We start from the raw sequence: 13,179 nt of genomic DNA, 5'->3' as shown, positions 1-13,179 counted from the left end.
TCCATATTACATAAACATCCACCACTGTTCTTTCACATTACAAGCCTTAATCCAGTCTGGCATTTCCTGTTCAACCACACCTCAGAGAGAGAGAGAGAGAGAGAGAGAGAGAGAGAGAAAAGTAATTTCCTTCCTCTTCCTATATTTCCAACCTTAATCCTCAACTAGGATGTGTCTTTGTCACCTGTTCATATAAAATGACACTTTAACACATAGTTCAAAATGAGAATTCTGGCTCTGGGAGAAGAGTAAAGCAAAATCTTTACAAAAAAGAATTTCGGTAACACTTAATTTTAAGGACCAATTCTTACTATTAATTAGTTGCTTATTGCATAGCATATTGGCTGTTTATTAGAATTTATAAAGCACATATTAATGCTTTATTCTGCCTGACCATTTTCTATATCCCATAATCCTACCCAATACCTAAATTTAACAACTACCTAACTAAAAATTAGGAGGGAAAACTCAATTACTGGAATTTCATTGCGTGAAAAAGAACAGCATGGGCATTTTGTTAATTATATCTCATTTTGTGTTCCATGAGGGTGAGTAAATAACAACAAATATCTAAGCATTTAATAAAAATGCAATGCTAATCTCTTTATTCTCTTGTGGATAACTTGTGAGTTCTTGAATAATAAATATTACATGCAAATTTATAACATAAGCCCTTGTGGGTTTGGTCTAGAGTCAATTTATGCTGACATCTGTCAGAGCTTAAACATATTTTCCACGCCGTTTTCCTATATGTGTATGAAATATCCTGCATCAGTCATCTAGCTGTAAAATTGGACAGGATTTACTTTATGTGCTCACACACACATATATAAGCTGTGTGTGTGTGTGTGTGTGTGTGTGTGTGTGTACAAAGCAACAGTGCTTGCCTGCACAAACAGATCTAAGAAATTCTTCACAGCATCAAATATGTTACCGTTTTATCTTTATGTATTTTTTTTTTTTTTTTTTTTACAGTAAAACATTGTTGGAAAATCTTTTGCAGTTTATTGAAAGGCAGTCTTGAAAATCAGGGAAGTTTCCTCTAAAATGCTGGCAAACTCCCCTGCTTCAGATTGAAGAATAATCTGATTGATAATCTGTTTTATTGCTGTGCTTACAAAAATAAGCTACAGGTTTAGATGGAAGAAGAAAACCAAGGTCTAACATGCAATTTGCCCCTTGAAGTGATAACAGTGAAAAGGATGGGGGAAGGGAATCATGGGTCAGGAGGGGGGCCGCATGGTGAGTTAGAGTGAACCATAAGAGTCTGATAGCATTAGAGCTAGGCATGAAGTAGAGCAGCTGTCATTTGTGATATCTCTGCACTTATCCAGTTGGTCTATCAGGGAAAAGAAAGGACAGATCTGCAAAACCCAATAATCCTGAAGACACCAATTACAAGTTTGAATGTCTGAAGCAAGGACCTCGAACGCAGGATTACTTGTCTCCGTGTGCCTCCTGAAGAACTATGGGTATGCAGTATGCTCAGAGAGCATCCCTGGCTCTCACGCTCAATTACGTGGCGTTCGCCTTGGCCGTTTCGGCCGTCACCACTAGCTACTGGTGTGAGGGGACCAGGAAGGTGGCAAAGCCTTTCTGCATGGGGCCGGTGAAAGTCAAGCAGACGTACTGCATCCGCTTTAACAGCTCTAACATCAATGACACACGGCTGGTGCAGTACATCTACGAGACCGGAGAGGAGAAGTTCCTCATGAGGAAGTTCCATGCAGGGATCTGGTTCTCCTGCGAACAAAGCGTGGACTTAATAGGTAAGACAACATCACTGTTTTTTTTTTCAAACAGACATTATCTCAACAAAGACTGAAATGCCAAATACTTAGTACTAGAATATTTGGAGTAGTTAATGTTTCAGCTCTGGGACTGGACTGAATGAATGTGGCAAAGCTTTACAATAAGTTTGTGTTAATTAAATTGTTAAAGATTAAAAATTAAAAATCACCCTCAGTTGGTTCAAAACCTTTGTGAGTTTCTTTCTTATGTTGAACAGAAAAGAAGATATTTTGAAAAAACAAATGCTTTGCTATCGCCTTCCATTGCAAGGAAAAATACTATAGAAGTCAATGGGGACCAGAAACCCTTTGGTTACCCACATCTTCTTTTGTGTTCAGCAGAAGTAAGAAATTCATTTCATTTTTGGGTGAACAATTATTTTTACTAACAATGGACAAGATTTGAAAACAGCATTAGTTAATCTTTGTTAATGCTGACTTACTATACTTATACTAATGCATTTCTTAACATAGCATATACATTAACATTAGTTGAAGTGAAGTGAAATGACCCATAATAGGAATTTGTGCTCTGCATTTCACCCATCCAAGTGCAAACTGTAGTGAACACGCACATACTGTACTGTGAACACAAACCCAGAGCAGTGGGCAGCCATTCAGTATTTGCAGCTGGGTGTTTAGTGCATTGCTCAAGGATCTCACGTCAGTCGTGGTATTGAGGGTGGAAGACAGCGCTGGTTATTCACTCATCCCCACTGACAATATCTACTGGTGCTGAGACTCAAACCCACAACCTTCAGGCTACAAGTCCAACTCTCTAATCATTAGGCCATGACTGCCCCAGTCAATGCATTAGTTAATATAAACGAAAAATGGATAACACTCCTTTTTGGTTGGTTTATGTGAATTGATACATTTACACTTATGGTAAAACATGTAATAATGATGAATAATTAAATAATCTATTATTAATCTTCAAAGTATAACCTACGGTAACATCTCAGTTATCTATGTAACCTTGGTTCCCTGAAAAAGGAAGTAGCTTACACTATGGGTACACTGCCAGGGGTAACAACTGTCTGAAAAATTGTTCTTACAAATTCATTCTCCTCAATTTTTGATGAAGGAAGCAATCAGTAACCCTTTAGGAATGTTAAAACCATAAACAGAACCAGCTTAAGAGTCAGAAGCCTCTCAGGGACTGAGTCCCAACAGTTCAAACCAAGAGTAGTGAGCCCTTCTAAAACCACAGATAGTTCCAAAAAGGAACGCAAACATGGCAGAAAAGTGACAAAACAACTCCTTAAGGAACTCCAGTACTAAACCAGCAGGCCAGTGAACTGGGTCCGAATTGTGTTTCCTACACCAAGAGTATAATAGCTTCCATTTGAGAGCACAAAACCTCCTAGTGGAGGGAGCCATCATTTCAAAATGGTCACCTTCAGCCCGGGTGAAAGACCAATGCCAGCATTTCCATCTTTATGTGCTGTAAGAAATGGCCAGTGTTCAAGAATTTGATGGCTGGGAAGCATTAGTAGACTGCACTCCAGCCTACTAGTGAGGCATTTGACTCGCAGAAGATGTCTTTGTCTAGAGAAACTCTGCAAATCAGAAACTGGTGTTGTGGCCAAATGAAGAGGGTCTGATATCACATGCATGTGACCCTCTCACACAAAGAAAGCCAACAGGGATGAATTTCCTGAGTTTCTTCTGTGAAAAAGGCCCAGCGGAACAACTGACAGACTTACATTCCTTCCCTATTTTGAAATTATTGAGACAGGTACGAAATGACTGAACACAAGCAGGAGTCAGCCATGTTTGCATTGAGTTTAAGGCTAATACTTAAAAACAGGGTCTGCTGGCTCTGCAGTAGAACAATCCTCTAGGGATCTATTCTCAACCCCACAACTCGAAATGGAGTCTTGACACCAAGTCACCACAGACTCCTAGACTGTGCTACAGTTCGATCGAAGAGGAAGGTCTGCACACAAATGTGGAGTCTGGAGTCCAATGGAGTCAGAGTAACATCTATGCACCTCTGTGTAAAAACGCTAAGGCTAGGCTGAAAGGGAGTGGAAAGAATAGGTAAGCTTTACCCCTAAAAGCAAACCTGAGGAACGTCTAGCATCTCAGATTGATCTGAATATGGAAGTAAACACCCTTCAGATCTATACTGACAAACCAATTTCCCAGCCAAAACTGCATAGAGATGTGCTCCTCAATCAGCATCCTAAAACTGCAATTCTGGAATATGTAGTTCAGAAAAAAACTCAAATCAAAGGAAGTCATAGACCCCCATATACTTTTTCAACATCTGAACATATAAACTCTTTGAGAAGGTGACACTCGTTCCTCTGTCCACAGAGGAATAACTTCCTGCACCAAAATGAGAATCTCCCATATGCCGACTGTGCCAAAATTGGAAGTTATGCCTGTTTTATGTTTTGAAGAACCTATAATGACACATTTGACAAGAAGTTTCCACAATGGAGACAGATAGAGCCGTCAGTTGCTCTGACCAGTACCTTCCTGAGGAATAAAACTGTTTTGTGCCTCTACGTGAATCAAACCTTCCAGGACTGGGTACTAAAGAGACTGGGAGCAGTGTAGTCCATTCTACAGGAAGAGCTTTCTGAGACAGCAAAAGGGATACAGTGTGAACCATGAGGACACCACTCACTGTAGACGCAATGTCATGGATGTGTGACATGAGGCACAATTCCTGAACTCCAAAAGCCTTGTCGCATGGAGCAAACAAGGGTACATTGTCATATGAAGTATAGTATAGACAATATACCGTTGGTGTATGAATGAGTGAGTGGATGGGTGAATGTGATGCAATTTGTAAAGCGCTTTGGATGGCCATGTGGTCTGTTGAAAGCGCTATATAAATGCAGTCCATTTACCATTTTACCATTCACCCTATAATTGTCTATCAGCACAACACTAACGAAGTATATGAAGACCCTGCTGTTGTCTGAGAAACCATGTTTTGTTTGAAGGATGCTTGCTTTCTCTTTCCTTACAAACAATTCAGACGAAAAGCATCTATGAGTCATGCAAACCAATTGTTTGGTAGAACAAAGCACCAGATTATTTGCATACTGTACGCCAGTCTGCCCATTGCCAAACTCCTCAGAATCTAAAGTGTCTCAAATGCACGGCTGAGATGCTATGATAAGGTCAGTAAGTTGGCATGTTTCTCTATGGGGCTCAGACAATCGCCACACCTGAGAGTGTCCCCATAGCATCAGTTACCTATACAGCATTAAGTGAACCTATGAAAGGGAATATTAGTATTAGTATAATTAGCAATCATGAATTAACATTGAACATTAGCATTTATTATTTATAAAATAACATTAACGTTTAATTAATTGTAAGATATTTTTGTTATCGAATGTGAATCCCTTTGTTCATGAACATTTGGAGACAGTAGCCAATGTTTACCAGAACTTTCTCTTTTTATAGGATTTAACTGTAGGAGCTTTTTAGAGATCACACCAGATCATGAAAGAGGTGGGTAAGTAACAAGTGTTACGTGTTATTCATATGAAAAATAAGTTATTGTAACATACAGTATCATTAATAAATGATCTTATATTACCTTCTATTACTGATTATTAACAACTAAATTAAAAACAAGAGACACCTTTCTGATGGTAAATTGAAACCAAAATGTATACACATCAAAGTCTTTTTTTTTCTTTCTTTTTTTTTCAGCAGAAAGCACAAAATTGTATTGCCATTAAAATACATATTATATACATATGTGATATATGGCTTGTAATTGTCATCTTGTATTGAAAGCTTCTTACGTTTACAATACATGCAGAAGGAATGTAAATAAAATGTAAAAGATTAATAAATGTAATCTCTCTCTCTCTCTCTCTCTCTCAGGAGTGCTCTGGCTGTGTATTGTGGCTGAGTGTCTGTACATTGTTCTGCTGTTCACCGGTGGAGCTCTGATGGTGATAGAGATGTGTCCATGCTTTAACTTGATAAACAGACTCAAGGTCAATGCCTTTGCAGCTCTGTGCACTGCTCTCTCAGGTAACTCATTTTTATTCATTAAAAAAGAGATGAGCGAACTTGGGTTGGGACATATTGACATGCTTGCTTGCTTATTTGTTTATTAATTTATCTATAGTTAATTGCCTTTAGTTTAGGATAATCCTATTTTAAAATGGATATGTATGTGCTATAAAGTTTATTTTGTCATCTTGTAGGAGTATGATATAGCAGTATCTCAACTCCATGCTCTACATTACTAGTTTGAGCATCCTGCTCGTGTTTTTTTCTATTCCAAGCAGCCATATAATTAACTCTTTTGTAGCATTTTCCATAGCACTTTCTCTGACCCTAAGACAGTAGAACCTTTGAAATCCTGCTAGCTTAACTCCAGTCAGCCCCAGTAAAGCAGAGATGAGATTATACAGCACAAATCCAACTCCACATGTTCCCAACACTTTATAAAGAGCAATGATGGGTCAGCGATGCTGCACAGGTCAACAAAGCAATGCTGTTCATCCCCGCAGTGTCATACTAGCCCTGAAGGACAAGGTTGGGAAAGGTGTCTTCCTATTCTGCGTTATTTATTAAATCATTTGTTCATTTGTTTGTTTGATTTTACACAGCAGAAAAAGACACAGAAAAGGAATCCTGCACTTCAGGGCTTCTTACAACAACAACAACAACAAAAAAAAAAACATTGAATCCACTACTGGCCAAAATTGCAAGTTAAGACTTTTTTGTCAGCTCAAGTATACAGAAAAAAGTAAAATAAAATAAATCTAAATGTTTTAAAAATAACTATAAAATTGTGATGTCTTTATGTCCAGTAAAAAAAGTCAAATTTGCATGAAAAATAAAAGTACTATATCAAGATCCTATATCTTGAATTAGAGGCAAATTGTTTTGTTTTGTTTTGTGCATAAACCCCACTAAACAAAACTTTTTTATTACCTTAGATTAAGCTGTTTCTATCTACATACATCGCGGGTCCCCTTACAGGGAAGTCGCCACCTTGTTTCTACAGTAGCCCAAAACGGACAAACTGCTCTACAAAGCGCGTTTTGTAACTTTGTTGTTTTTTGCGAATAAAACACTGATACAATGATGAACAAGTACATTAACATTCACAATAATATTGATTTATTTAATTAAGTAAATATAATTCCTTGTTCTACATTTGTAAAGAAATCTCATTGCTCTCTGCTGTCTTTACCGACGACATCTTTACCTGTGTCGGCCACCGTATCTTCTCTTAAAGGGTTAGTTCACCCAAAAATGAAAATTATGTTATTAATAACTCACCCTCATGTCGTTCCAAACCCGTGAGACCTCCGTTCATCTTCAGGACACAGTTTAAGATATTTTAGATTTAGTCATAGAGCTTTTTTTTAACTCGGAGTGTTGCCACGTTAAAAAATAATTTGTGGATTAATGCTTATTGGAGATGCGAACCGTTTCAAACGATTCAGTTCGGCTTGCTGAACTGGTTCAAGAAGAACCAGTTAAATCGAATGATTCGTTCGCGAACCGGATATCATACACTGCAGTAAACGCGCTCACAAGAGACCCGGAAGAGAAGACAATGCTGAATAAAGTAGTATTTTTTGTTATTTTTGGACCATCGAAATGTATTTTCGATGCTTCATAATATTCTAACTGACCCTCTGATGTCACATGGACTACTTTGAAGATGTTTTTCTTACCTTTCTGGACATGGACAGTCAGTGGCGTAGCCACGGGTGTGCCAGGGTGTGCCTGTGCCACCCACAGTGGCAGCTGGCACACCTAAAAATAGATGCAGAATTATTTTTTATAGTCTCAATAAAAAATGTTTACAAAACTTGGGCTATTTTTGTTAACTTAGAATATATATATATTTTAAAATCAACCCTTTCACGCGTAAATTACAAATATTTTAACTGACCTTGTTTCCATGGCGACCCGTCATTATTGTCACGTGACACACCGCAGCCACTAACACACGTATCGGTATTCGTTTTATTTAGTTTTTCATTTTTTATTAAAATACATACACAAACTTGCTGTGCTGTTCGAAAGCTGTTTGAATCTGGCAGCTCTGTGACGTCACTGAACATTCTAAATCATACTCTCAGGGGCACAGAAATAAGAATTAATTTTAAAACTTAATTTTTTTTTTTTAAAGGGGGGGTGAAATGCTCGTTTTCACTCAATATCCTGTTAATCTTGAGAAACCTATAGAGTAGTACTGCATCCTTCATAAATCCAAAAAGTCTTTAGTTTTATTATATTCATAAGAGAAAGATAGTCTGTACCGATTTTTCCGGGAAAAACACGAGCGCCTGGAGGCGTGACGTGTGGGCGGAGCTAAAGAATCACGAGCGCCAGTAGGCTTTTGTGTTGAGAGCATTTGGAAGCTGTGACAGCTGTGAAGGCTGAAACTGAACGAGAGCAGCAGCAGCAACGACTCGCTCCGAGCGGGGCTCGAACCCGGGTCTCCGGGAGGGGAGGGGGACGCACTAACAAGGAGGCAGAGATATTTTAAGCAGTTTTACTCACCGCCTGCGGTTTACTCACCACCCGACCTGAAAATTACCACTAGGAGTATGGTTGGACAGAAGCAGTACGACAAAAATACTATCCCATAATTTTGCACAGTAATCTGACAATAAATGTGGCACACCCAGGTTTTCATATGCACACCCAGAGTCTCTTTTCTGGCTACGCTACTGTGGACAGTGTACCGTACACACAGCTTCAATGGAGGGACTGAGAGCTCTCGGACTAAATCTAAAATATCTTAATCTGTGTCCTGAAGATAAACGGAGGTCTTACTGGTTTGGAACGACATGAGGGTGAGTCATTAATGACATCATTTTAATTTTTGGGTGATCTAACCCTTGAAGGGAGGGCTGAGCGGGGGACTGAGCCGTTGGTTGCAATTCACAACCTCACCGCTAGATGCTGCTAGAAATTACTCAGTGCACCTTTAAGCATATACTGTATATTCTATGGAGAGAAAAAAAAACACTTTTATTTAATTAGATTTTTTGTGAGTAAAGCAAATATTACAATAATTTGTACTGGGAAAACAAGCCTAAAATAAAGAAAAAATTCATTATTAGTATTATATTATACAAACCCTATTCCAAAAAAGTTGGGACACTGTAAAAACTTTTGAGTAAGAAAGGAATGGACTAATTTACAAATCTCATAAACTTATATTTCATTCACAATATAATATAGATAACATATCAAATGTTGAAAGTGAGACATTTTGAAATGTCATGCCAAATATTGGCTCATTTTGGATTTCATGAGAGCTACACATCCAAAAAAGTTGAGACAGGTAGCAATAAGAGGCTGGAAAAGTTAAATGTACATATAAGGAACAGCTGGAGGACAAATTTGCAACTTATGAGTTCAATTGGGAACATGATTGGGTATAAAAAGAGCCTCTCAGAGTGGCAGTGTTTCTCAGAAGTCAAGATGGGCAGAGGATCACCAATTCCCCCAATGCTGCGGCAAAAAATAGTGGAGAAATATCAGAAAGGAGTTTCTCAGAGAAAAATTGCCAAGAGTTTGAGTTATCATCATCTACAGTGTATAATATCATCCAAAGATTCAGAGAATCTGGAACAATCTCTGTGTGTAAGGGTCAAGGCTGGAAAACCATACTGGACTTGATCTTCTAGCCCTTAGAAGGCACTGCATCACATACAGGAATGATACTGTAATGGAAATCACAACATGGGCTCAGGAATACTTCCAGAAAACATTGTTGTTGAACACAATCCACCGTGTCATTCGCTGTTGCCGGCTAAAACGGAATAGGTATAAAAAGAAGCCATATCTAAACATGATCCAGAAGCGCAGGCATTTTATCTGGGCCAAGGCTAATTTAAAATGGACTGTGGCAAAGTGGAAAACTGTTCTGTAGTCAGACGAATCAAAATTTGAAGTTCTTTTTGGAAAACTGGGACACCATGTCATCTGGACTAAAGAGTAGATGGACAACCCAAGTTGTTATCAGCGCTCAGTTCAGAAGCCTGCATCTCTGATGGTATGGGGTTGCATGAATGTGTGTGTGATGGGCAGCTTACACATCTGGAAAGGCTCCATCAATGCTGAAAGGTAAATCCAAGTTCTAGAACAACATATGCTCCCATCCAGACGTCATCTCTTTCAGGGAAGACCTTGCATTTTGCAACATGACAATCCCAGACCACAAACTGCATTAATTACAACATCATGGCTGTGTAAAAGAAGGATCCTGGTACTGAAATGGCCAGCCTGCAGTCCAGATCTTTCACCCATAGAAAACAGGAAGACACGCAAGACACGACAAAGAAGACCTAACCTAGGAATGGGACAACATTCCTATTGCTAAACTTGCGCAACTTGTCCCCTCCGTCCCCAGACGTTTGCAGAATGTTATAAAAAGAAGAGGGGATGCCACACAGTGGTAAACATGGCCTTGTCCCAACTTTTCTTGAGATGTGTTGATGCCATGAAATTTTAAATCAACTTATTTTTCCCTAAAAATGATACATTTTCTCAGTTTAAACATTTGATGTGTCACCTATGAAAATGTCACCTAAATTTTAAACTTCCAAATCATTGCATTCTGTTTTTATTCAATTTGTACACTGTCCCAACTTTTTTGGAATCGGGTTTGTATAAGAAAAAGATGTTTTGCAGTGAATGTGTGCGGGGGTGGGTGAGCGGTAGCTGCCTGTCTGCTCTGGTCTGAATGAGCGATCTGTCCCAACAGTGTGGGGATTTGGTGGTTTGTGCTGTAATCGGATTGGTGAGGGGGTTAGTGGTTTTGGGACATGACCATCCTCCCTCCCCCTATATTTGCACTAATCCTGATGATTGTAGGAATGCTCACCAACACACTCAATGCACAGCAGCACCTGCCACATGATGCATATGCATGCTAGCAGGCAGCGTGGAGGCTTCTGAAATAGCCTATTCACTTTTGGGTTTTTTAATCTAATATAAATTCATGTTTCATTTAAAGTTTGCTTGGTTTCAACGTATAATCAGAAGAACATGTGTTTATCATGCATTAAAGTTGTTCTACCAACTTTTCAGACCATTAGTCGATGCTACCTAATAATATTTATAATGTAATATAATAATTTGTACAATAATAATGTAATATAATGATGATACTGGTGCAATAATGTAATAATAATCCTTTTTGCTTCGTATATCATTCATATCATCATTATACTGAAATCTTGTGGATAAAGCCAAAAATGACAACTTATACCTTAAATTTTCTGTGCCCCAGGCCTTTTTGGGATGGTTGCACATATGATGTTCACCACAGCATTCCAGCTGGCCGTCCAGATGGGTCCAGAAGACTGGAGACCTAAGACTTGGGACTACAGCTGGTCCTATCTGTGAGTCTCACAAATGGCACATCACAAATAAGTTTGTCAGCAGCTGTTCATTAATAAAAGCCAAGCCAGATGAAGAAGCAGGATAGTTGATCTTAGACTTGAAAAGTCTTTTGCACAAACATTTTGGTAAGCTAATTTGTCCTGTGGTGTGACAAATTCAAACTAACTGTTCCTGAATTATTATTAATGTGACAATACTTCAGAACATTTACTAGTTCTGTGGTTGAAATATCCTTGAAATCTCATATGCATAATTTATTTTTTATTTTTTATAACTATCAAATAACGGGAGCGATTTTTATTTGTGTATAAGTTTTTTATACAGGACTTAAAATTTAATGAACTCCAATTCATGGGGACAAAAGCTTATACGCCAAACAGAATGAGGTTTTTTGAGATTGTAGAAATGCAGAAAGTTTCCTTTGGGGGGTAGGTTTAGGTGTAGGGTTGGTGTAAAGGGTGATAGAAAATACAGTTTGTACAGTATAAAAACAGTTACGCCTATGGAGAGTCTCTACAAGAACAGTGCACCAGACAGTGTGTGTGTGTGTGTGTGTGTGTGTATGTGTGTGTGTGTGAAAATCAAACATCCACATGCTGTTCAGGACCTGTCATATAGTACAAACAAACAGTTACTTAATTTAACCTGAATACTTGGTATTTAACTTCTTATGAAATAGATAATCATTCTTGAAATTGTCACGCCACTGGACCATTCAGATTCAGTACAAAACAATAAAACATAAAAACAAGATTATTAAAATGGTAAAAACATTCAAGAAACTGTGAAAGTACCATAAATGTGCACATTCCCTTGTAAATATTGTGCATTGACTACATATCTCAGTAATATCATAATAAAAGATTTAATTGAATGTAAAAATAGAATAATTTATCACGCTCCTCTGCTCTTTCTGTCAGTCTGGCGTGGGGCTCATTTGGCACCTGCATGGGCTCGGCGGTCACAGTTCTAAACCATTACACCAAAACCATCATTGAGTTTAAGTTCAAGAGGAGGACCATTGAGAAGAAACTGCGCATCAAGCAGAAGATCCTGGAGCTGGACATGCCGGAGGACTTGTGGTACATCACTTCATTACAGGAGCAAGCAGACCAACACACAGCCCTGTACGTGAATGGCAACGAACAATCCTGCTTCAACCCCACAATACTAGACAACTGGGACAGAGAATACTGCTGAAAATTCATGGCAAAAACACAGACATTTCTTTGTGCATTTATATCACACCTCATAGGGCTTTGATCAACAGAGCAGGATATGAACTGAACTAAATTATTAAGCAGTGCTGCTTCTGTGCTATTGTGAACCTTCTTCATATGCTGATGATTGACGTTTAAAGGAAGCTTCGGCATTTAAAAATAAGTCTGACATTTCTTAAAACAAAACAGCTTTGAAAAAATCTTGAATTTGTACTTCTTTTTACAAAAAAATAAATAAAAAATGGCTGGTGGTGAATTGTTCAAGCCGTCCCACAGTGAGGTAAGGACGCCATCTTCTGGACCAACATTTCAGTGCCAAGGCTGCTTCAAACACGCTCCAGTGCCACATTTATTACAGACTTGTGTCAATGCCAACCATCTTGTAGATGCACTTGTTGTAGGATGAGTAATGGCTCAGTCTCTTATGGGTGTAAGCGTGGGTTTCTGGATTAGTTCTGCCTTTGGTGGAAGCAAATCAAGTCAATTTTACCCAATGTGTGATTCAAGCATACAGCGTTTCTTATTAAAAGATTAAAAGAATAATCAACCTGACAGTGGTCATAATTAATTAACACTGACATAGACACAGTAAAGCACGGTACACTGAGTGCACCTTAACTAAAATGTGACTGTCAAAAAAATCTGCAAAATCAACATAAATCTCACTATTCCCACAGCTGTATGCTTCACTGTGTTAATAGTTGTTGGTCTGAGCTGTCAGCTTGCCTACAGAAGGATGATATAATAAAAGTGATGAAAATAACAGTATTGATTGGACATCACATTTTCATATTAATAAC

At 38.4% G+C, this 13,179-nt stretch overlaps 1 protein-coding gene across 1 annotated transcript; it reads left to right on the top strand.

Moving 5' to 3' along the window:
* The first annotated feature begins 1,216 nt into the window (after positions 1-1,216).
* Positions 1,217-13,048, top strand: LOC113042078 (germ cell-specific gene 1-like protein). The gene is made up of 5 exons (XM_026200653.1): positions 1,217-1,769; positions 5,223-5,270; positions 5,652-5,804; positions 11,047-11,158; positions 12,080-13,048. Exons 1-5 carry the CDS (start codon positions 1,469-1,471, stop codon positions 12,357-12,359), a joined length of 894 nt encoding a protein of 297 aa, XP_026056438.1. The 5' UTR covers positions 1,217-1,468; the 3' UTR covers positions 12,360-13,048.
* The last annotated feature ends 131 nt before the right edge of the window (positions 13,049-13,179 follow it).

The sequence above is a fragment of the Carassius auratus genome, chromosome 3 (genome assembly GCF_003368295.1).
Source record: "Carassius auratus strain Wakin chromosome 3, ASM336829v1, whole genome shotgun sequence".
Classification (NCBI taxonomy): domain Eukaryota; kingdom Metazoa; phylum Chordata; class Actinopteri; order Cypriniformes; family Cyprinidae; genus Carassius; species Carassius auratus.
This window is presented reverse-complemented; position numbering and strand designations above follow the sequence as displayed.